Genomic DNA, 25,229 nt, shown 5'->3' with positions numbered 1-25,229 from the left:
ACACAGGGTCCAATTTTCATGGGTGAAATGCACTTTTCGGAACAAAATTTTTTCTTGTTTGGACTTCTGTTTTGTACATCCTTCTGTTCTATTAACATTTCTCAATTGTTTGTTCAGTCTTACGTTTTCTCCGGTAACGAATTATTGTAGCCTTGTGTCTTTCTTACATCTCTGTGACACCAGAGCAAGGAATATTTACCTATTTGTCAAAGAGAAGTTTTACCTCGGAACCATCAAAATAAAACGAAATTTTTTGCACAAAATGATTCTGTTTATGCAACTCAACAAGGAACCAACAAACCAAAGACCACGAAAAGATTTATACAAGCGCAGCTCACTGCGCAAGAGCCCGTGCCATCGAGATATGGTCTTCGCCTTACACCACCAGTCTCTCCAGACGGCCTTCTGTCCGAGCAGGGTATTCTCTGGACCTTGTGTCCGAGGTCAGTGTGCTTCTTTTCCATTTCTTTCAAATCCGGATTTTCTTGTCGTCGTTCTCTGCACAAGATTCATTTTGGTATCTGACGATACATGTCTAGCGACGTGAGCATTTGTCAGGCGCCTTTCGGTTTTGCTCGAGAGGCAAGATGCCCAGCATGGAAGAGGGAGTTTTGTATATTGTTTTATTATGCTGAGTAATTTTTCACGGACTTTGCATACGTACACACAATTACACACACACACACACGTCTCGTTTTTCATAATTTAGTGAATGTCGTTGCTTAACCCATCTAGACTGAAAATGTTAGTTCCATTTTAGCTTCAGTGATATTCTCTTTTAGATTTTACCGCCATATTTTGGACAGCTGGTCAGGATGAAAAATGTTTGAACAGTCGTTATCACAGATATGTGAGCCGTTACATAATGTCACAGTTTGATCGCGCTATATGTGGAGCTGCCGTATGACAAGGATTAAAAGATCTTACTTCTAGGATCAGCGTTTCCAAGTTTACAATTCATTCTCAAGCGAGAGTAAGAACAGACACTTTTTTTTAGAAGCAGAAAAGTGAGACTAACAGAATTGGAGATGACTGATTAAAACGAAGATATGCGAGATGATCAAAACGATGATAGCTGAAGGGTGGGTGTGAACGCCTGCCCAAACATCCTTGACAATGGAGGAGTCATTCCTCAAGGCCAAGGTCCTTCCAATCCTTCCAAAATATCATTATCTCTCGGGTGGACATTCGCCTTGACAGAACCCGACGCTGCTATTGCTGGTTTTGTGAAGAAAGATGCTGCAGAGAAAAAGATAAAGAGAAAAAGGCGAGAGAAGGCATCAAGTGTAAACACTGAGGATGAATAACAAATATCGCTAATGTGAAACTTGAATCCTGAGGCCGACGGGGACTGACCACCTTCTTTGCATTCGTCATTCCTCAGCAGGTAATGCGTACTAGGACTTTTGAATCGGGTTTTTTTATAATTGCATCTTTCGTTTGATATGCAGTCATTGACAAAATGTTTTACATAAGATTTCGTATCGGAACAAGAGTACAATTTCATGTTGGAAGTCAATTATTATCCCCGTATACTGAAATAGATCCGTACAGCGAGATAAAGAGGCAATACTTACGGATTATTACGCTTGCACATGGACCGAAAAATTCGCAGTTATTTATGAATATATATATGTGTGTATATATATATATATATATATATATATATATATATATATATATATATATATATATATATATATATATATGTATGTATGTATGTATGTATGTATGTATAAAACGGTTACAGACCCCACTAACCTTACATAGTAATACTAAAATCCACTCAAGTCCGTTGATTGCTTTGAAAATATTAGTTGGTATACACATTATTCACTAATATGGAAGAAACAGTATTTTTAATTGAGCTATTTTCGTTATATTATTACTCAGTAAATATGACATCGATCCCCACTAGTTAAACAGAGCCCCTCAGATACAGCTTCTGTGTTATGACGTCAGGTTTTGCTGCGCTCTGTTGATTTATCTACTTTTTGCCTTGCTAATAAATCATTTTTGTTCTTCCGTCATTGCCATTTGCATAAGTGCCAAGTCAACTAAAAGACCATAAAACACACAAACACTTTATTGTGTTGTTTGTCCTAATGGGAGGATATGCAGCGAATACTAAGTCTGCCAACAGTGATTTGTAGTCATGAAAATCTGTAAACAATTAAGCAATGGAAAAGAAGCTTTTTCTTAGCTATTGCACCTTAGAAAGATTTTATTGTGTTTACGACGATGCATTTCAGTCATATCAATCGCCATGCAAAAAAGGACACCTACCATTATTAACCATTATCCACCCTTCGCTATTCAGTGATTCCATCCACTTCTTTGTGAACGATCATGTTTATCCACCTTTATCGATCATTTTCTGTTAGACTTTTTCTTCTGCCACCATGGTTACAAACTCCAATATCTCATCTTCTCTTCATCATGGCTAATTTTACTATGTTCCCGCATTCACCTTGACCTTTTCCTCTCTCTCTCTCTCTCTCTCTCTCTCTCTCTCTCTCTCTCTCTCTCTCTCTCTCAATAGAGAATGGAAAAATACCGATTAGTGAGGTAACAAGCTTGACCAGGTCTTTCCATCCATTATGTTTTTAGTTTTAAGAAAAAAAAGTTGATTTACATTTTACACAATTTATCCGCTGAAAGAGGGAGCTGCTCGAATATTATTTTTATGATGCATCGATTTTTCTTCATTCTTTTATATAAAGCTTTTTTAATTAATACCAAACCTAAGAAATGTCTTATTTTTCACTTCCAGCGTCTCACGGTGTTTTTAATACGGTTCTGAAACCGTGATTACTCAAACAGCAATCGAAGCTTAACCGCAGAGTCTGGCATCGTGTAAGACTCTAAACTCATTATTATTATTATTATTATTATTATTATTATTATTATTATTATTATTATTATTATTATTATTATTATTATTATGCAGTAGGTGAAACCTATTCATATGGAATAAACCCACAGGGCCATTAACTTGAAATTCAAGCTTCCAAAGAATATTAAGGTGTTCATTAGGAAGAAGTAAGAGGAAGTAAAGCGAAATACAGAAAGAAGAGATCCCACTTATCAAAAAAGGAAAAAATTAATAAAAAGATAAATAAATAAAAAAGTATTAGAAGTATTAGGGTATTAATGCATTGCATTTTCCATTGCTTTTCGATTCTCTTTTAAACCTAAGTTTCTTTTTATTTACGAGTAGTTCATTCTGCACAAAATCTATCGTGGTTTTTTGTGAATGAAGAGAGATTCTTAATAAAACAAATGAATTGTCGAAAGGGTCTTCTCACATTTTAGTCGTCATTTCGCCCTCGCCAGGCAATAACTAACGCAGATGACCTCACATATATTATGGTTAATAACTTATGAAGCTGATAATCAAGTTACGTTTCAGGATATTAGTCTCTCTCTCTCTCTCTCTCTCTCTCTCTCTCTCTCTCTCTCTCTCTCTCTCTCCGAATGCTTCGATTTATGAATGCTTAGTAAAACGTAACAGAGTATTCTATTAGATATATATTCTTCTTATACAATTATTTATGATATGACTCACCTTCACCACCGATGTCCTTTGATGCTCTTAAGCCAATTAATTCTCTCTCTCTCTCTCTCTCTCTCTCTCTCTCTCTCTCTCTCTCTCTCTCTCTCTCTCTCTCTCTCTTCATTAGTCACATATTATCGCACCCAAAATATCTTTTTGACTTATCATTTTTCGTTTTCTGTAAAAGAAAACTATTGTCTGTCTGTCTACACTTTTTCTGTCCGCTCTCAGATCTTAAAAACTACTGAGGCTGGAGGGCTGCAAATTGGTATGTCGATCATCCACCCTCCAATCATCAAATATACCAAATTGCAGCCCTCTAGCAGTGGTTTTTATTTTATTTAAGGATAAAGTTAACCATGATCGTGCGTCTGCCACTGCTATAGGTACCAACAACACACGCCACCACGGGGCGGTGGCTGAAAGTTTCATGGGCCGCGGCTGAGAGTTTCATGGTCCATGGCTGAGAGTTTCATACAGCATTATACGCTGACTAGAAAACTCGATTGTGCCGAAGAAACTTCGGCGCATTGTTTTACTTGTTTCATTCGTTCCTAATCTAGGTAAATCGGCAATTTACACCAGACCTCCACAACAAAGCCCAAATTCAGTCGGCTGGCGTTTCCCATCCTGGGAATAGGTCACTACTCAAGAATGTAAACAAAATCCTGCGTGTGGGTCTGGCGGATGTGGGGTCAAGTGTCACTGAGTAGAGAGAGAGAGAGAGAGAGAGAGAGAGAGAGAGAGAGAGAGAGAGAGAGAGAGAGATGGGGGGGTGGCCGGGTGGCGACAGACAGAAGGACAGAGAGAGAGAAACTGTGAAAAAGAGACAAACGGATAAACAAACAGACACACTGACAAAGAAAGAGTGAAAGAACCAAACTTGTTTGACTAACTTGATACTATTTAGAAATAAGTTTGGAATCAAGGAAAAACATTTGTATGCAATAGGTATTTTTGTGGGATTATCCTTAACATGATAAATATATGTGTGGCTTGCTTTTATCAAAAGCAATATACATACGTACATACATACTTATATACATAGACGAAAGTAGCCGATTTCTTATCATGACTTCTCATCCGAAAATAAAAACCTTCCATTGAATTAATCTGATTGACTCACTGCAGACCATTTTGCGGAGAGAGAATTTTGCCTTAAAAGAAATGCCTATCTTTCCCCATAAAACACTTTTACGGTTCGAATTAGTAGCTATAGAATCGTCCGAATATTTGATGCTCCTTGAAATCATCGGAAAGACATCTCCACTGAAAATCACTGCAAGGATTAATATTACAGTGAAATTACATCACAGAGTTGCCATATAGATAGAGGATCTGCTTACACTAGCTGTGGGAGAGACTGAATCGAGGAGTCTCATCAAGCATAAAGTCACGCGCACAATGGGATATCAAACTGATGTTTGTCTTCATAAAACTGATTTTCCAAACAGGCCTCCTGCGGATTCAGTTTCGGGTATCGGGATAAGGGCGTCAGTCTCCCCGAGTTACTCAAGTTGCCAAAGGTAGTAGAAATCTTGACGCAAGATGCTGGGACGAAATTATCATAAATAACAGCACCTCATGGTATCAGAACTAAAGGGAAACATCCGGATGTCAAGAAATTGACTTCATTCATTTGCTACGAACATATCCTCAGAAAAAGACAAAGACAAAGAATCCGCAGGAAGTTCCCTGTGGCATTACAAAGGAAACGGATTATGTATGAAAATAGTGACTGAAAAATAAATCAATTATGAAACGCCTGAGAAATTAAATGTCAGCAATGCCGTGTCCTCCCTCGGCACAGCCGAAGCTCTCTCGTAGAGGTAGTCTAAGAAGACAGAATCAAGCGGGAGGCGCCAGCGACGCTCAAGAAGATCCTGGTCAGGTTTTATTAGATCCTGTAGTCACCTCAAGGACTTAGGAGAATAGCGACTCTCAGCGGTTCATGATTTATCGTCATTTTCTACCATCTCCCGTTTCGATGCCTGGAAAAACTCGCGAGGATTATCTGAGACTGGTAAAATTCGCACGCACGAGGAAGGTGACTGCGTCTGATTCATTCACTTGTTTTGACCTTCCATTAGCGTCACGAAGAAGAGGCGGGAGGGAGATGCGGCGTAATGGAATGTAGTCGAAATAAGTTGTGGTCGTCTCACACTTGGAACTGATTGATGTTAACCGTAACCGGACCTTACATGCAACAACACTTAAGAAATGCTGTTCGTTCTTTCTCCGTAAACAGAGTGGCTGTTTTGATCGGCGTAGCAAAGAAAAGGGAACTATCATATTATTATTATTATTATTATTATTATTATTATTATTATTATTATTATTATTATTATTATACCTTTGCTTGTGCTGCACAGCAGCTCATGCTTTTCCTATTTCTAAAAATAATAGTTGCTTTAGGTTATCTTGCTCAAGATAGTATTTGGCATTTTAGGTGATCTCGGTTTCACCGTAAAAGGCAAATAATCACGGCATTGCTCAAGCCCACCTTCCTTGTTGGGGCCATTGTATGACATGACTGTTGTCTGCTTTTTGTTTCAGCTTGACAGACTGAATAGCGTGGTGTGAAAACAGAAACAGTAAACATATTTGAGAGTACTTTCCCACCCTTGTCTATTTTCTCAGACGTATCAGAATGGGGGTGAATGTTATTGTGCCCTTTAGAAACACCAATTGTTGATTCTAATCATTTTCCAGATCCAGTCTTTTATTTCATTAGTAATCTTTTGACTTGACCGTATGAAGGAATCATTAAAACAAAAATGCTTTCCTCTTTGCAACCAAGATCTCTGCCCTATACTTCGTAGTTGAAGTTTAGAAAGGAGGTAGAATTAGAATTTACTTATTGTTCACAGATTCAGACCTGATACTGGGCATCGACGTACATCTAGTCATTATAACCTTCATTGTGACCTGGTGTGCGAACCTTTGGGTTCTGCGGTGTAGATTATAACCTGTTTACTAGTCTCGACCCTTCTCTTGCTTCCTCATTTCCGAAGAAATGCCCGGGTCAGATTTTTGAAAGTACAGACATTTTATTACCTGTAATATTTATCTTCGCGTGAATTTTTTTTATACCGCGCAACCCTTAAGTTTTACTTGCCAGTTTTTATTTTATTTTTTATTTTTATTTATTTATTTTATTTTTTTTTTTTTTTGTGAGGGGGAAAACTAGGTTTTTCTCGTTTACCAAACATGTTGACATGGATAGAATGAATGGAGGTTGTTTTCATAGCAAACAGACCACGTATATTTTATTGGCTTGGATAATATACTGGGTCTTTCATTTACTATATGTATACTCGTTGTTTATTTACTTACTTATTGATATGTGACGTATTATATTTTTCTGAACTTTGAGTGTTTGACATGGTACGAAATGCTTGTGTCTTTTGTTCATTAAACCAACAAAAATTATGAATAACGCACCATATCTCGAAGCACTTGTATGCCATTCGTAAAACCTGACAACCCCGCCATTCACACTCCATCCTGTTTCTCTCTTGCAGTTCCTAATTACGATGTAGTAAGACTGCGGTCACGGCTAAAACGAAGTGCCGCGGGTGACCCCGTGCGGACAGTCCACCTGCGAGCGCTGGGGTCAACGAGAGTGCTAAACTTGCGCCCCAACGCTGACCTGGCTCGACCCGTCCCGCTGTTTTATGCCGATCACGACGACGTAGGCGGCGTCACGGTCACGCCTTCCAATTACGTAAGTATCCCCTAAGGCGTCCTTGTGAGTGTTGTTTACGCAGGGGACGTCCCTGTTTGGTGGGTCGTTTTCCGAATGATATTCTAATGACTTCGGTTTATCTGTAGTGACATTGGTGCATCACTTCCTTGTTGACGAGCTGATGCGTTTGCTAACAGTGGCTTGTGGTGCGGTCTTTCCTTATACGAGTGTTTTCTTTCCTAGTATTAAATCATCGTTATTCATTTTGTTTCCATTTAATACTTTTTTTTAATATATCGTTCCATAACGTGATGATTATATTGTTCATGTTCTTCAGTCTATTTTCTCTCCCTGTGTCATTTGATAACTATGATTGTACGACATTTTTATTCTTTTCCTGTAGGATGAAGACGTTGGGATCCCCCATCAAGACGAAGAGTCCTTGGCTGCAATCCTAGTCTCCCATCACGGTGATACAGGCGCCCTTCAGTTGGTAAGTCTCTCCCATCTCAATGAGAAAAAACATTTCTAACAAAAACTCCACCACATGATCATTTATTTGAAAAAATAAATGAGAGCAAGCATGAAAATGCCATACCTCCCTGAAAAAGCACACTGAATCAAAAAACATTCAAGTGGCGAATAGACAATCTTTAGGGCTGGGAATATCAACTCCTTTATAAAAGAAGAAGAATGCGTGAAGGTAACTCTGTTGATAATTATGCTGATAACTCAGAGAGAGAGAGAGAGAGAGAGAGAGAGAGAGAGAGAGAGACTCCGTGAAGAGCCAAAAGCTTAGGAACGTGTCAACCTTGACCGTGGGTCCTCAGACTCACTCCAGGGTCCATGCAATGGATGTAGGATTTAGCCCCTCCTTGCATCCTCACTACCCACTCCTCGCTACGCCCTTTCCACCCCTCCTGTCCTTCTGCCTTATCCCCTTGCCTTGCTAGGGCCTTATCCTCACCACAAGGATGTACGTGATCTGCGAGCCAACAAGAAGGTCGTGTGACAACGATTTGCTATTCAAAAAAAAAAAAAAAAAAATCCATCTAGAAGCCGTTAGCCTCCGTAGCTTTTCGTTATTGTTGATGTTTTTTATAGGGTACAAATCAATGCGTGCTTTATTTTTTCTCTGTTCGGAACAAGTAATGTCTAACGAATATTTTGAAACAAATATTGTAAGAACGATTGACATGAAAATAAGCATACTGTACTGTAGTGATTGACAATTTCGTTGTGTAAGGGCTACTGATCCCATTTTTTTTAAGGCAGGGTTGCAAAAGCAGCGCTGTCTCAAAGGAAAATCAGTAGAAACATGCCGTCAATAATGTCACAAATATCAGTTTATTGGAAATGTTGGTTTTTCAAGGCGCTTACGTAAGAAGATCAAGAAATGGATAAGGTAGCCATTAAATGTTCGTTTTCTATAAACTGAGAAATAAGTAAAACAAAGTCTTGCACATATTACATAGTACCCTATAGCATTTGAAACAAGTCTTTTAGTTGTTTCACATTGCCACCTGTTTTCTCCTTTTCTGTTCTTTACCTTCGGAGTTAGTCTTTCCCCTCCTTCTTTTCCTCCTTTTTCCGCTATTCCAGTCCTGCTCCTTCTTCCTACCTCCAATATTATAAATAGAAGTTTTAGCCATCCTCCTCAAACCTGTCCGGCCCTTCCCGGATCTAACCGACCACCACCCGAACATAATTTTTCAATAGTTGTTTAGTTAAGACTCTCTCTCTCTCTCTCTCTCTCTCTCTCTCTCTCTCTCTCTCTCTCTCTCTCTCTCTCTCTCTCTGTAAAAGAATATGATTGCTGTTGAAATCCTTGACTTTACCCTCTCTCTCTCTCTCTCTCTCTCTCTCTCTCTCTCTCTCTCTGTAAAAGAATCTGATTGCCGGTGAAATCCTTGAATTTACACCCGCCCCCCCCCTCCCACCTCTCTCTCTCTTCCATTTCTTCATCTGGAATAGAAGCTAATCTCAAGGGAAAACCTCACATCTTTTGTCACTAGGAAAATGTGAAGTTTGTATAAAAATGAAAATCTTGACTTGTAAGATTTGCTTCCTTTTCATTCCTTCGTTGCTTTATTAACCGAGTTACATAAGTTATAAGAGTTTCAGGGTAAAAGAAGGCTGAACGTCGTTGCCGAGTTCTTTAGAAAACTTACAGGATGCTGTAGGTTCTAACAATAAATGATACTCCATGTTGCTCTACCTCGGAAATAATATATGTATATATATGTATACCGGAGGATTATAATTGATAAGTAGTTCGTACACATATATGCAAACACACACACACACACACACACACATATATATATATATATATATATATATATATATATATATATATATATATATATATATATATATATATATATATACATATATATATGTATATTATAAGTATATGTAGGTGTGTGCATATACACATACCGTACATAGGCCTACACACATGCACACAAATAAATAAATATACACATACAAGCATATATATATATATATATATATATATATATATATATATATATATATATATAAAATGTGTGTGTAATTTTAATATATAATTGTGTGTGTGTAATTTTAATATATAATTGTGTGTGTGTAATTCAATAGCCGCATTGCCCTCTCAACATCTCAAATTCGTCACATTTTTTGGATATGCTTTTCACTACAAAGCCTTAGAACCAAATGCAAGAAATATAAAACATTTCTTATGTACGGCGGGAATCGGGCATCAGAAATGTTTCATGTTTCTTGCATTTGGTTCTAAGATTTTGTAGTGAAAAGCGTATCCAAAAAATGTGACGAATTTGAGATGTTGAGAGGGCAATGTGGCTATTGAAATTACACAACCACACACACACACACACACACAATTATATATTAAAATTACACACACACACATTATTTATATATATATATATATATATATATATATATATATATATATATATATATATATATATATATATATATATATATATATATATATATATATATATATATATATATATATATATATATATATATATATATATATATATATTTATTTATTTATTTATATATGCTTGTACGTGTATGTTTATTTGTGTGCATGTGTGTAGGCCTATGTACAGTATGTGTATATGCACACACCTACATATACTTACATTTATATATATATATATATATATATATATATATATATATATATATATATATATATATGTGTGTGTGTGTGTGTGTGTGTGTCTGTGTGTGCAAATGTGTGTTTGAGATAGATAAGGAATGCTTTACATTTCTTTTCAGCACGTTGTTCTAACGGCAATAACAGCTTTAAAGGAGTGTCACTAAAATACTTGATACATTTATGAAGAGGTGTAGAAAGCTTTTACGTATCATTAATGTCGTTAGTATTCTCTTTGGATAAAAATATACAAGACCGCGCTACGCAGCGATGAATCAGTGTTCAGGTGAAAAACATAACCACAGCAATTCTCGTCGGATGAAAGTCAAAACACTGAACGTGATCTTCCTCATCATATTCGTCTTTTTCTTGATCAGGATGGAACGATAGGCGAGGACCTGGTGGTGCGGCCACTTCCTCCCCCGTTGCTTGACCTGGCCGTTGCTCATGGAGAAGACGAGGCCCAGCCAAACGATCTCCTCCCGCCTGACGATGAGATCTTCATGGACGACCTAGAGAACATGGAGGACGAGATGGTCTTCAGCGACGGCCTGCCCCTTGGAGGAGGAGGAGGAGGAGGAGAAGGAGGAGTTTTAGCAGCACCAGAAATGGCAGGCGCGACATCGTCAATCGGGTCTTTGCTGGAACTCGAGAGTGGAAGGTGAGGAACATAAGAAGAATTAAACTGGAGTAGTTAAATAACACAAGTAAACATTGCTTTAAGAAGACCGCGAGCCATTTTGAGTCTTATTCCGATATCCATGTATCTGTCTTTTCTTAACCTAATATGCATGTATACCTTTCCCCGCTCATTGCAGAAGCAACATAACCGAATCACTGCCTGATGGACTCACACTTCTAAGGAGACGAAGAGAAAGCGAATCGGAGGGTTTCCATATTGTTTACAGAAAAGAAAGTCCGATCACTGACACAGACTACGGTAAGTAACCAACAGCCTTTAACGGTACAAAACTTAACTAGAACAATACCATATGTCAGAATAAATAACGGCACTGAAACCCTAAACCATAGAAGGAAAACTGAGTAAGAAGGCTCCATGAACAATGCAATCCCTTCTTAATGCACGCGTCCTGACATCCTCGCTACGTGACGCTTGTAGTCACTCATGCTCTTCAGTAAGCATTAAGGCTCTTCTTTCTGTTTGATCTGTCTTTTGAATTCATCTTCATTTTCAGGTATTAATCAAACTGATTCCGTGCGATTAGTCATCATGTAGTTCATGTGCTCTCTCGTAGAAGTCGTATGAAATAGTAGATTTAAACCAAAATTTTATTATTAGACTTCAAAACAATATTTCTGCCTCGTCATTTATATCAAAGACATGAATCCCGATTTCTAATTAGAATGAGATTTCATACAATTTGTATTTCATTTTCGGTTGGATGATGACCGCTGGAGACGGGAACAGATAGGGGAATTCAGTTTCAATCATTAGCCAACTTTATACTCAGTACGTACATGCCTCTGGTTTCACGTATGGACATATCTATTTATACATATAAATTTATGTATGCAGCTGTTTGCACCGAAATGGAAACTGGATCTTTCCTAGATAATGACCCCCAAAGGTTTTCAGGGGTCGTTTTCTAGGACTGATATTTCTTGGGGGTCATTATCTTTATGTTATTTAGAGTCTTTTGTTTATGATTTTACGGTAATCCCCAACGGGCTTGTACTAAACTCACAAGGTGGATACATAACGGCTTAAAACCCTGGGGGTCACTATCTAGGATAGATCCTGGAAACCTGTCAGTATGAACGAACGTTAATTTTTACCCTCCGTGTCACACTTACGTAGCCAAATGTTTACGTCTGAGTGAATAAAGGAAGGTGCTCGGGAACATTAATCCCGGGATGTGAATGGGTCACGTACGTCGTCTCCGTCGGCCCTGATACCATCAAGGGACATTCATTCCTTTGTGGCCAATTTCCATAAAGGTGTGGAAAGGGGGAGTGTCGCTCTGTCAACCGTTCCGGAAGTGGCACCATATCGCTACTATAAGGTTTCGGGTGACACCTGACGTCACCGTCCAGTTTTGTCCGGTCAAAGCTTTCTCTCTCTCTCTCTCTCTCTCTCTCTCTCTCTCTCTCTCTCTCTCTCTCACTTATCGTACAGTAGTCCGCTATGGATGCCGCTTCTGCTGTCATATACCTTTAATAGCGGTTCTCTTTTGTGTTCTTTCATCCCGTTCTACATCATGCGTTGTTTATTTGTTTCTAGTTTTGCTTTGTTCAATTTGTTATTCTTATTTTATTTTTAATTGTTAGCCTGCTCGGTTTGCTATTGCTGCTAATTTTTCGTCCATAATTATTTCGTCATTAATGTTTTGTTGATATTGGTATCACTTCCTCGTCAATATTCTTTTATTCCTTTCTTTTTTTATATAAATTCCTCACACATTTGTTTTTCAGCATTTTTATTCTAATATTTTTCCACTGCTTATACTTCTAATATGATTTGAAAATCAAGGAAACTTAGCGTTGCCTCTGGGAGTGTCTCACAGACTTTGCACTAAGTGAAAGTTTGGCCGCTAAAAATACTGCAAGGTGGCCGAGGTAAAAATGATTAATCTTAAACAGGAAAAACACAATTTCTTTTGAAAGGAAGCTGTTTCTGCTGAGCCTTGGAAGCAGTACGACCTGAACGTTCAAGTTACCAGGCTGTCCCAGAAGCGTCTGAGGTGTCTGGATGTCCTTTCCCCCAGAAGTCCAGAGAACGCTGAATGAGCAGGCAGCGGGGGGCAAGGCTGATGCCATAGCTTGAGGACATCATCTTGATATTGAGTGGACGTGAATGGGCGGATTGTTGCGGACTTTTATAGATCTGGTGGGGGGTGAAGGGGTAGAGGGACTGTTAGACGGATGTGAAGACTTCGGAGAAGTTATTCAACAAAGAATAGTTTATGAACATCCCATCTTCTGTCCATCTTTCTACAACACCGCAGTTTTGGGTGCGCCATTCGCTGGGTGTGTGATCGCAAGGTTTCTAACTGAGCGGGCGTCTCTTGTACGCTCGTCCACGTCTGTGTATAGGATGTGTATGCATGCGTGATGCGTAATGTGGAAGTAGCCAGGTCTTTACAGATTAAAACCAGAGACTCTGAAACTCCTGAGGATTTCAAACAGCCTTCAAAATAATCCGAACGATGGATGATAAGTTGACCTTAAAGAGAAATCATTTGATCATGACTCAGAAAGAAAACAAGAAAAAAAAAAAAGACTAAAGCATCGGCGTTTGTCAGATTGCTTTTCTTGATAATCCATCTCTTGGTTTGGTAAGAAATCTTACGAACAAAAACTGAATATCACGTAATTGTATACATTAAATTGTTTTATAGATATTAGGAAAAACACGGGCTCCTGCTCATATATTTGTTTATTCATATATGTTTACCTCGGCAGTTTTTACACTCGTATTATTTATTTCATCCAAAAAGTCCCGTTTATGTCTGTAAACAGAATATATTCAGTACATTTTTCGCCTCCTTTCTCTTGTCCTCGCTGGACCCTACACAAATGTACTCGATGGAATGAACCTACCAACAGGTGGTTCACAGGTGCGCATGAGCGGGCAGCCACTCCGTCAAAATTAGAATGTTTTTGGAATTATTATTTTACCAGGTTGTTGATACGATTACTACTGCTGAGAATTATCGTCGTTCGCTCATGATTTAAAGCAAATTACTTAAATATGCAGAAGCCAATAACTATAAATTCCTTGTAATTCTTGTAGATAGGCTTTATTATGCAATGTTGAACTTCGTCGAACTTGCTAATTCCATAAAAGTTAGGACGGAAGTAATAGAATTTTCTCTTCAGTAACATTTAAACCAATAGATATTACACTAGATGTCATATCCCGTGGTTCCTCTGTTTTTCAAGACATTATCAGTGTTTATTTTCTGCATAACTAAGAACTCGAAGGCCACAAACTGGCAAAGAGCATCTGAATGGAGTCTGTTACCAGAAGAAAGAGACAGACAGAGACCAGCTGCTAGGGGCCATCTTTCTTTGACCGTTGAGGAACGCTGGTCAGCTCTCTGTTGCTATTTCCTCTACAATTAGCATAGCAGGAGAGAGCTCGGATCCTCCACCTCCTCCTCCTCCTCCTCCTCCTCCTCCTCCACCTCTTCCTCCTCCTCCTCCTCCTCCTCCTCCTCCTCCTCCTGCTTCAGCTGTACATCCAAGCTCGACTGGACCTGAGTTTTAGTTTTGTTTTTTGGAGAAAAGCTTCTTATCTTCCCTGGCTGCCTCAACAGAAGGAAATTTTTTATAGTTATTACCTAATATTTCTTTCTCTCTCTCTCTCTCTCTCTCTCTCTCTCTCTCTCTCTCTCTCTCTCTCTCTCTCTCCGCGGTAACCACTTTACTAAGTTTACATATTTATGAAATGTTTACTCCAGACCATCGATATTATTATTGCCCCTACCTAAATCATCGCCAGATCAGTATTACTAGTTGGTGTTGTACGGGAATATTTCATCACGTATTTAGCACAGAATTTGGAAGAGAAACTGCAACAAAGCCTCCCAGTGTCAATCTTCGTTATTTCCAAATAATATATATACATATATACATATATATACATGCATATATATGTGTATATATATATGTATGTATGTATATATACATATATATAAATTATATATGCGTGTGTTCAATAGAAAACTGCAGTGGTTTTCTGCTTCTTGTTTTCTTCTTTAGGAATTTAATGGGAAAGCGAAGAGCAGAGTTGCATGGCTCTCAAAAGCGCACATTCTGTAAATCTCTGGTATCTTGTTTATCTTTATGTGGTGATTCTAGCGGGTAAGGTTTATTTTGCATTCTTTTCATCCTCTAAAAGTCGACTACTTTATCGCTGAATCTTTGGGAAGAGAGAGAGAGAGAGAGAGAGAGAGAGAGAGAGAGAGAGAGAGAGAGAGAGAGAGGCAGGCGGGAAAGGAGTGCTGGGGGGCTGAAAGGGTCGGAGGGAAAGGTCGGTGTGTCCTAGAGAATGCTGGTCTGAGGCACTGTAATACCTTTATGGTTGAGGGACCGTCCCAGTAATGATATTGAATGTCGGGTTATGGAACTCATGTTACCATTAGGTTCACCTTATCCTCAAGTCATGTTGAAATCATCGTTCTTTGGTAACTTCAAAAGTCTTCAGGGCGTCTGCTATCTTCCTTATCTTCCTGCTGTTGTAGGGTGTGAAATGTCATTGTCTGCCGATGCAAAAGGTCTGCGGTGTGTTTGTGAACGTTCATACATTCCCTCCCTCAGCTCACCAAGCGTTGGAATCTACAGAGAGGAGATCCGAGATGGTTATGTGGGATGGGGGTGTGGGTGTTGTTCTCAAGTCGAAAGAAGGCGGCTGGCTACTGGCCTCAGTGGGACTGGTGCCTCGGGGCCGGGGAAGACCAGACACTAACCAGACGAGACCCAGGGAAAGGTTGGTTGGATCTTGCTCCTCCTCCTCCTCCTCTTACCTTTCCCTTGCTCTCTCTCTCTCTCTCTCTCTCTCTCTCTCTCTCTCTCTCTCTCTCTCTCTCTATACTCTTTTTTTATCCGTTATTTCTTTTCCAGTTTCCGTAACAATCAAGATTACACATGTAATCTTGATTGACTTTGATTTTTCAAAGAATAATAGACGGAACACGTATTACGTTATTATACAAACCATTCCCGCAGATGAACAAAGAACCACGTTGGATTTCATTTACCGTAGCTAAAAGGAACCTAAGACAGTTCATGAGTATAATAATTTGTCGATCAATATAATACATCATAAAATTCATTGTCGCCGTAGAAAGAGGGTGCTATTATCTAGTCGCCTGCCTCATGCTGTTCGATATATATGAACTCTGTCATGTATTTAATATTAAAATCGTTACCGTTAAGGGATGTGTGATTAAAATAAATTATTCCATGCATTCGATTTGAAGTGAAATTTCGTGCTTGTTATAAGCAAAGAAATTTCCACTGATGCCTAATATAGCTGAATAGGAAATATACTGTATTTTGAGACACAGCTGGATGTGTTTTCTGTAGTCTTCAGGCTCTGTTTAGGTGAGGTTTAAGTCGGGTGCGGAGTTACCTGACAGATGAAAGAAAGCAAAAAATAGTCTACTTTGTCTTTTTTTTCTGTGGCGAAATACAACCCTTCATCAACAGGATCGTTGAGATAACTAACACTCGTGGACAAGTTACTGTTTTGTAGATTAAAAAAGTATGATGGTACAATAGAAAGCAGTAACAGAAATTTCTGAGAAGAATGAAAGAGGAGAAAAAGATTTCAAGGGTTATTGAAAACTAGAAACTGAAGAATCACAGATCATCAGTGAACTGGATGAAACTTAGTACAACGAGATCAACAGTCATCGAGTCAAAGAAAAGAAAGCCTTCTCATCGTCACCTCAGTTCCTCGTCTCACCTCGAAAGAATCCTTCCATGTTTCAAAAAATCACCCTGACCGGTGTTATTATGACTCATGGATGAAGAAGCGAACCTGGACAAGGTGAGACAGGAGAGAACGAAGGACAGGATAAAAATAATGAAGGTTACGGTCAATGCAAGAGGTGACGGTCAGGTTCAAGGAGAAACGAGAGAAAGCAGGACGAGGCGGAATGTTATACCGGAGGAAACGGAGAGAAAACCAAACTATCGGCGTCTGCGAGTTGCAGTGAACACACGCACCCCAAGAATAACATTCTCGACAAGCTGGCAACAACAGCATTTTCTCCTGCCCAGACTATAGAGAAAACCACTAAAATGAATTTGTTGGCAGCTGGATGTTAGAAAAAGAGATTTCTTCTTGCGAGTGGGAATGTAAAACGAGACTCAATAAAAGATTTTCCGCGGGAGGTATGTGAAGAAAATCAAGTAGAATGTGGTTTCGTGCGGGTCGCTATATAAAGGGAAACACCGAGGCAATTTCTTTTGCAAATAGGCATTTATAAAAATGCAAGTAAATACACGGATATTCTCCACTGTTTCTGAAATGTCTTTCGTTGTTTTTATTAGTTTTCTGCATAAGAAAACTATGGAGATGGCTATTTGTCTGTCCATCCGCCCTTTTTCTGTCCGCCCTCAGATCTTAAAAACTACTGAGGCTAGAGGGCTGCAATTTGGTATGTTGATCATCCACCCTCCAGTCATCAAACATACCAAATTGCAGCCCTCCAGCCTCGATAGTTTTTATTTTATTTAAGGTTAAAGTTAGCCATGATCGTGTGTCTGGCAGTGGTTAAATACCAACAACACAGGCCATCACCGGGCGGTGGCTGAAAGTTTCATACAACATTGTACAGAAAACGCGATTGCGCCAAAGAAACTTCGCCGCATTTTTTACTTGTTTTATATCACTGACGGTATACGCTGTTGCTTATCATTTGCTTATTGTGCAACTGGAAAATACTGCTCCTCATGAACCTAATTCTTGTTCATTGTGTTTCAGTAGCGTCCCTTTAGGAAATGAAGCTCCTTTGGCTGTTGAGACTTATCTTCCTATTGTTGTGGTATCTCTATATTTTGGCCTTCTTATTTGGCTTCTTAGTATTTCAGATGGGCTAATTACGCACCACCGTTCGTATTCTCTTCCATCCACCCCCTAAAAATTGTTTCCTAATTTAACTGCGAGATTTTCCGTCTGTTACACTTTTCAAACTTTCTTGCTGTCAATTTCCCTTTCAGCGATGAATGACCTCATAGGTCCCAGTGCTTGGCCTTTGGCCTAAATTCTATATTATATTCTATTCTAAACTGTGATTACGGCGTCAACAGAGATCTACTTATTTTTTGTTTTCAGTTCATGATTTAGAATTGTCTCAGAACTTCTTCGGTGCAAATAAATCCATTGAAGTCCTTTACTTTCTGTTGAGAAGCGTCTCGCTACTTGGGTAGGAAATGCGAAGGGGGTTTGGTCTCTTGTGTGAGGAGTTTGGTTATGTGAATTTCTCACTTGGCCACATCGGTTGTCTGACTCTTAAATCGCCTCGGTTGGTTGTGTCGAGTCCAGAGGCTTACACCCGGCCTCTATTCCTTGTAACACTTTGTCCCCCCTTTAACAAGACCCCGTGCTGGCATAAGGCCGCCTCATTCTACACCAACCAACCCTCTTTTAAAGGAATTTTGTGTCCATTTTATTTATGCTTTGTTTATCTGCGAAACGTGTCTCCTTTTAGCCTTGAGGATGGAGGTCAACTTGAACCTTCAGTCCCTCTGGAGGTCCCCAGTGGAATGCTTCTTATCTAGAGAACCCATCAGTTATATCTGGGAGACTGGTAGGTCTGCCGATCGATTACTGGGGTATTCCCGCAAAACATGAAAACAATTTTCCCTGTGTAGGGGTCATTTATTCCCCACCAGCCTGTATATACCCCATTATCAGCTACAAAAGGAAGAAATGAGGACTGTGGAGGGGAGGGGAGAGTCTGTTGGATATCAGGCAGAGGGAAAGGAGGAACGGAGGAACCTAGTTTGTCCAGTTCAAAGTGGCGGTAGATTGGCAGTTCCTGGCCCGTCGCTGGATCAGGCTACCGGTTTTAAGGAGCTGACTTGCCTTTGCCAAAGAGTGAAGAAAAGATAGACCTTGAAAAACTGTTGAGCTCCTAGCTATTTGGCAAAAGCATAGATTTGCACTAAACATTTTTTCCATCCACAAATACTAGAAAGTTTTTGCTTTCATTTAATGGTTAGCAAGTTAAGTGAAGCCTAAGAGATTTGACATTGTGTTATCAGCTAGAAACTTAAGCATAATGTATTTGGCGCAAGATAACTACCTGAAATAACAGGTCTCTCGTTAAAGTGTAATTCTAAGTAAATGAAAAGTGTAATATTCACCTCTCGTTGAATAGCGCATACTCAGTCCCCTACAACTTCCGTAAGACGAATAGACCTTGCAAAGGCTCGCTGGAAACGATTAGTCTCCCTCTCAGCTTCACTTATGAGATAAATGACCTCTGTGAAAGCCGCCTTCCATCCTCCCGTCTTCGACCTTTCCAGACGAGGTTTCTGGAAAGGCGAAGGAAGGGTTGCTGAGAGTATTTTACATTCATTCGCGCCTGTCATGTAAGCTCTCACTCAGGCTTTCGTAAGACGTTAATCTGTCATTCTCTTTGACGCGTTTCACTTTGTAGAACTCTTCCCATGGCTTACAATTGGTGGGCTTGCTTGATGAGGCTAATGCTTTGTAGTTAAGTTTTTCATATTTTCCCTTTACAAAAAGAATAGCGCACGGCAGCCAAAAAAAAAAAAAAAAAAGCAAAGACCAGCGGCTAACTTTTTTGCCTAGCTAGAGTCATGTTTCACACTCTTTGTTAAAGCCCTTCCTAACTTATTAGCACTTGTTACCCGTAACGACGATAGTTATTACAGAGTGGAATGTCACATTTTAGTCATTTTCATAGTTGTACATTTTCAGGCGCCAGCACTTCAATAGCTGACAGTCGTTCTTAATCTTGATTCAGGTGACGATGACCTTCGTTATGGTAATGAAGACTATTCTCGAGATGAAGAGATTTTATATGAAATTTTAGTCTCCTCCGCGATCGGAAGTGAAGGGTACGAGCGACTTCAATACTTAGCAAGGAACAATGTTTCCACCTGAAACAATAGTTGCGTTAGTTTCAGTATCATGATTTGTAGAGACACGAACAAAACATTTTGGCAGAAGCAAAGAGAGGACATAATACGTTTATCAAAATATTGTGCAAGATCAACCTCAAACATATCAGTCTACCTTTTCAAGTTTTAAAACACGCCAAGAAAAGCTGGTCTAACAAATGCATTATTTTATTTGTGAAGAATACCATTCTTACCCACCTAGCAGCCTCCTCCTCATAGGCTTATGCCTGGGTGTCAAGAGATGGGATAAGATTGGAGAGGGTTGAGTTCCAGAACTATCGTCTGGATGGTATGGAATTCGGTTTGGCTAGACTGGAATATACCGAAAATTTATGACCCGTCAACATTCACCTCTTGTAGCTTTCAAGGTGTTCTGTGAAGGTGGTGCATTCCTGCTGGTTAGGCTGACTTTATGTTTATCTATATATATATATATATATATATATATATATATATATATATATATATATATATATATATATATATATATATATATATATATATACATATATATATATTTTATATATAAGTGCTTTTTATATATAAGTGTATAAGTAGAGATATCTTCCAAGATCAATATGTTGAAAACCAATGTCCATTTGTCATTGTCGTTTTCCATTTCGGTGTTCTGCGAAATAACTTCCTTTGCAACTTCTCATGGCAGCCATGATGGAGCTAGACCACATACCAGCTCGAAGCGCCGACGCCAGACCACGAAGGAAGAGGAACGCCCCTTACATCATCTACCCTGAGATCCTCGTCTTGGTGGATTACGATGGTTACTTGTGAGTTCTTGATCTTTACCATATTCTCATTTTCAAAACATATTTCCGCATTCTTTGCCGATTTGCTCTTGCACCTTATTAGATTTAAAGCATTTTGAGTACATGTCCAATACAGCATTTCTATGCAGTTTTAGCTTATCTGAAGAAACAGATTGTAAAACATGTCAAAAAATGGCCTGAGAATAAAATTTCTTTGGATATCAAATATCATTTTGCTATGGAGTTGGTTCACCATAAAATAATACTTGCAGCACACTTACTCAGCTCTGTAATGATTTTTTCTTCTTCTAGGCAGTTGAAAACATAGGCTAGGTTACTGAGCTCAGTATGGATAATATATATATAATATATATATATATATATATATATATATATATATATATATATATATATATATATATATATATATATATATATAACTTTTTATCACATACACAATTGTTCTGTGCATTGTAGAATTAATGTTTGTGTTTGTGTCCAATCACGGATTCTTTTTGTATCATCGGATCCACGGAGTAACTTTTGAATAAAAACTCCATTACTTTGTAGACGATCATTTCCTTATTCATTAAGCATCCGATGCTAAATTAGTGTTACTTATTGCACCTCTTTCTAATTTGAAGATTACACGGGCAAGATAACAGCCAGATCAAGAGTTATTACGTGTCCTTCTGGAACGGCGTTGACCTTAGATACAAGCTCCTGAAGGGGCCTAGGGTCAAGGTATCCATTGCTGGTATCATCATATCGAGGGTGAGTATATAAGACACATAGTTCATGTTACGCGCTCCTCATTGTTTGTTAACTGTGAAGATAACGTATTATTAAGAAAATAAATAACCTTTTGTGTTGTCATATATCCTGAAAGTTTTTCGTAATATATATCATGCCTGAATCTTTTTCAACAACAGCCGTAGATGTGACAGGGAAAAAACAAATCGAAAAGGCACTGAGTGTATTTAACGTGGATGAGATATCGGAATAAATGATAAGAATAGAACACATTATTTGCACAGATGTAGTACCGGCATCGAGTAATCAAGGGGTGAAAATAAATGACTGAATATTCCATTACGTTTAGAAACAAGTCTGAGGAAGGAAAAACATTTCTTTTCAAAGAAATTTCAGCACTTACAACAAATCGAGTCTTCTTCTTTTGTGCTTATGCATACATTGCATTCACACATACACCTGTATGCTTCATTTAACGATCAGCTGATAAAGAATTAGACGATCAGTTTCGGAAGCTTGAAATATCGCACAACATCCCTGAAAGAGACAGGTGTGGAAAAACAAGAAAAGTTTCAGACATGGCCCGCCTTTGGGACTGAATGACCCTTTGTGCTGCGAAGGAATCGAATAACCATCAACAACTCTTCACGATTCATTGAAATGTGTCTCTTTAAGGCAATTTCCTCCTTTTTTTCTCCCTCCCAAAACGCAGAGTCGTGACGCTATGCCCTACCTGGAGAGGAACAGAGTTGGAAGAGACGCCATTGACTCTGCCAGCGCACTGACAGACATGGGGAAGTATCTCTACCAAGAGAGACGTCTACCCACGTACGACATTGCCGTTGCCATCACAAAGTACGTAGACCTAAGGCCTTGCCCATTTCGTTATATTTTAAGTTATTTCAAAGTTTTCTGTGGAAATTTTACTGATGTTAAATAATGTCAATAGAAGGTTTTGTCGTTCTTTAGACGGCAGAATGTTTTAGGTAGTTATTTATTGAAATGTCAGTTTTTCAGTTAACATTCAGTTTTTCACGTAGAACCTTCCATTCGAATATGTTAATCAAAACGTTGCATCTGTTGTCGCTATACTTGATACAGATAATTGACAAAGGTGATACTGTCTTTGATATTGTTTTAAAAATCATGACTAGATTGTCTAAAACACCTTACAATTTTTTTACCAAGTCAATCCAGGGCCGCTTTCTGCAATATAAAATAACTGACGATGACCATGTTTTTAGAAGGCTATAAAAACCGATCTGTAATTCTTCATTATGAGGTAAATGTTCTAGAACTGAATTGAGGTCGATAAATTACTTAGTTTTGTTAAAAAAAAAATGGTCTCGAAGTTGGTTCTTAGATCCAAAGCATATTTTGTATGTTCATATATACGTAACCAACCAGGCAGCCCGAAGAGGAAAATAAAGTAGAAGATGTGAATTCTCAGAAAAGAAGAAAGTAGCAGAGACCGGAATGCCGGCTTTTCTGCCTCCAAGCAGTATCCTCGTGGCAGATGTGTCTGATGGGGATCAGTGACCCTGACTCATACGTGGTCCTGGCTTTCTGAGACACCAACCGTCGCATCCAGTATTTGTTTTATCTAGCGTGGCACAGGCATTGGTTCACTGGAAACAGCCTGCAGAACTTTTATTTTATAGCCTTAGTCTGTGTTGGCAGAAAGTGGTTCTCGAGATAGACCTGGCCAGTTTCCCCCCCAAGTATTATTCTACATAGTCTGGCGAGTTGAAATGACAAGCAGCAGCATTGTGCCAATCTTTTTTCACAGTCAGACAAACAAAGACAGAGCAAAAGGTAGAGGGGCAACGGACCTGAAAAGTCTGATGCTCTCTCACCCCAAATGGACTTTCCTTTAGTTACAGCAGAGTGCCGCGGTCAGTAGAACACTTGCGGACGACAGTGAGTAGTTGAGAAATAAAGAATTAACTTACCGTTTCTTCCTTGGATCATTGGTTATTTGTCCTTTCCTTTCATGCTTAGAAGCACGCCATTGCAACAAACAAGACTAAAGAATTTATTCTTGACTTTTTGTTTTAACCGTCAATCCAAAATGTTTCTTTTCTCGTCACTTTTGAAATAATTTTGACATTAAAAGTTGACTTCCGGAAAAAAGCATGGTTTTATCAATTGAGCAACATATCTCAAACCACATCTTTTCCGAGAGTTCTCTTGATACTCCTTATTGCAATAAGCTTTACTCAGCCATGATGACTCGTCACACCCGAGGCCATGGCCATGTTGCTCTCTTGATAAAGTCTTCCAGCAAGCCAAGCTCTGTTTCAATTCTCTCCCCGCCTTAAATGAAATGATGAGCCACTTCCCCAAACTGCGATCTCCTCTGTTCTCATCTCAACCTGTTTATCCCTCGAACAACCCTGTCCAGGTACGACCTGTGTCGACGCCGTAAGAGCGGAAGGTGCACGACGGGAACGGCTGGTACGTGGCTTTCAGAGGGAATGATCCGTACCCAAGTTATTCATTGTCTTGTTCACAAATACATTCATACATTTCACCCGTTTAATGATTTCTTACAAACAGCAGTGGTGGTGGATCATACATTCAGGAAATACATATCGTAGATGATTAGCTCTTTGTCTTGTAGAATGTAGAATGCCAAAGATGAAATGAAAGGTACGAATTGTACGTACCAGATGCCGAGAGGGCGGAGGTCAATACATAACTCAGGTAAGTCTCCCAACAAGACTAGAAAGAAACCAGTATGGACGCCAGACACTCGCACCAAACAAATTATCCTTGTGAAACACCGAAATTCCCCCACACTTGCAACGAATACGCTTAATTTTTTTTTATTACTCCTTTTTTTTGGTGGGGGGTTAACAGAATGGAAAACTACTGGCTGGTGTTTGGGCTTTAAGAACTAAATCAAAGTACTGATACATTAATTCCCGTTTTGTACCCAACACAAGATGGCAATTTTTTCTCCCCCAACAGCCCTAGCCCACAGTCTTGACGTCGATGATCAAAGCAGAGGATGATCATTGCTGTGACAACAACCCAATCACCAACATCCATGACGTCATCGCCTTTGTGACGTTACTAAACACATCATGACGTCACCAAAACTGAAATTCATCTGGATCATGTGAATGAACTTGACTTTTTCATTGCAGATTAGACATGTGTAGACGAGCGTTCAGTGGGGGGGTATGCAACAGGGGGACCGCAGGTAGGTTCCTCAAAAGAGACATTTGACCCACAAGCACTTGAGAAAGATATAAAGAAAGGTCTTATAATGAATCTGTTACTATTCGTCTGAAATCAGAGTGACTGAAGAGAAATCTCATGGAGAAAACAGACGCTTCCTAACGCATAGACAGTTCTCTTTGATGCAAGTTTAAAGAAATATAAAGCTTTAACGTCTTGAGATTTCAGTAACAGATTCATTTGACCCGTGATAGACGTCAGTTATTCCATAGACATAAGAGAACTAGATTTTTCTCGGTACAGTAATTTTGAATATCCTCACCAAATTGCACCAAGTTGTTTCGGATTTGAAAATTCGTTGATGAAGACCACAGTAGAAGTTTAATGTTGTATTTGATATTAAATTCATTTATAAATTGAACCGTAGTTTTTGCTATTTAATGATTGTATATTTCGAGTTATTATCAGCACAGTAGATGGTGA

General features: G+C 38.9%; 1 protein-coding gene across 3 annotated transcripts in view; it reads left to right on the top strand.

Moving 5' to 3' along the window:
• LOC136832841 (A disintegrin and metalloproteinase with thrombospondin motifs like) overlaps positions 1–25,229 on the top strand; it is a 353,918-nt gene that overhangs the window by 317,769 nt on the left and 10,920 nt on the right. For 2 of the 3 annotated variants that reach the window (XM_067094498.1, XM_067094497.1), the window contains exons 4-11: positions 7,081–7,283; positions 7,648–7,737; positions 10,797–11,080; positions 11,238–11,359; positions 20,708–20,828; positions 21,452–21,581; positions 22,273–22,415; positions 24,713–24,768. In XM_067094498.1, the coding sequence (XP_066950599.1) occupies positions 7,081–7,283; positions 7,648–7,737; positions 10,797–11,080; positions 11,238–11,359; positions 20,708–20,828; positions 21,452–21,581; positions 22,273–22,415; positions 24,713–24,768 (1,149 nt within the window). Of the gene's footprint in view, positions 1–7,080; positions 7,284–7,647; positions 7,738–10,796; positions 11,081–11,237; positions 11,360–20,707; positions 20,829–21,451; positions 21,582–22,272; positions 22,416–23,964; positions 24,018–24,712; positions 24,769–25,229 lie in introns of all 3 variants that reach the window. The other variant, XM_067094499.1, reaches the window with a different exon arrangement.

The sequence above is a fragment of the Macrobrachium rosenbergii genome, chromosome 50, assembly GCF_040412425.1.
Source record: "Macrobrachium rosenbergii isolate ZJJX-2024 chromosome 50, ASM4041242v1, whole genome shotgun sequence".
Taxonomy (NCBI): Eukaryota; Metazoa; Arthropoda; class Malacostraca; order Decapoda; family Palaemonidae; genus Macrobrachium; species Macrobrachium rosenbergii.
This window is presented reverse-complemented; position numbering and strand designations above follow the sequence as displayed.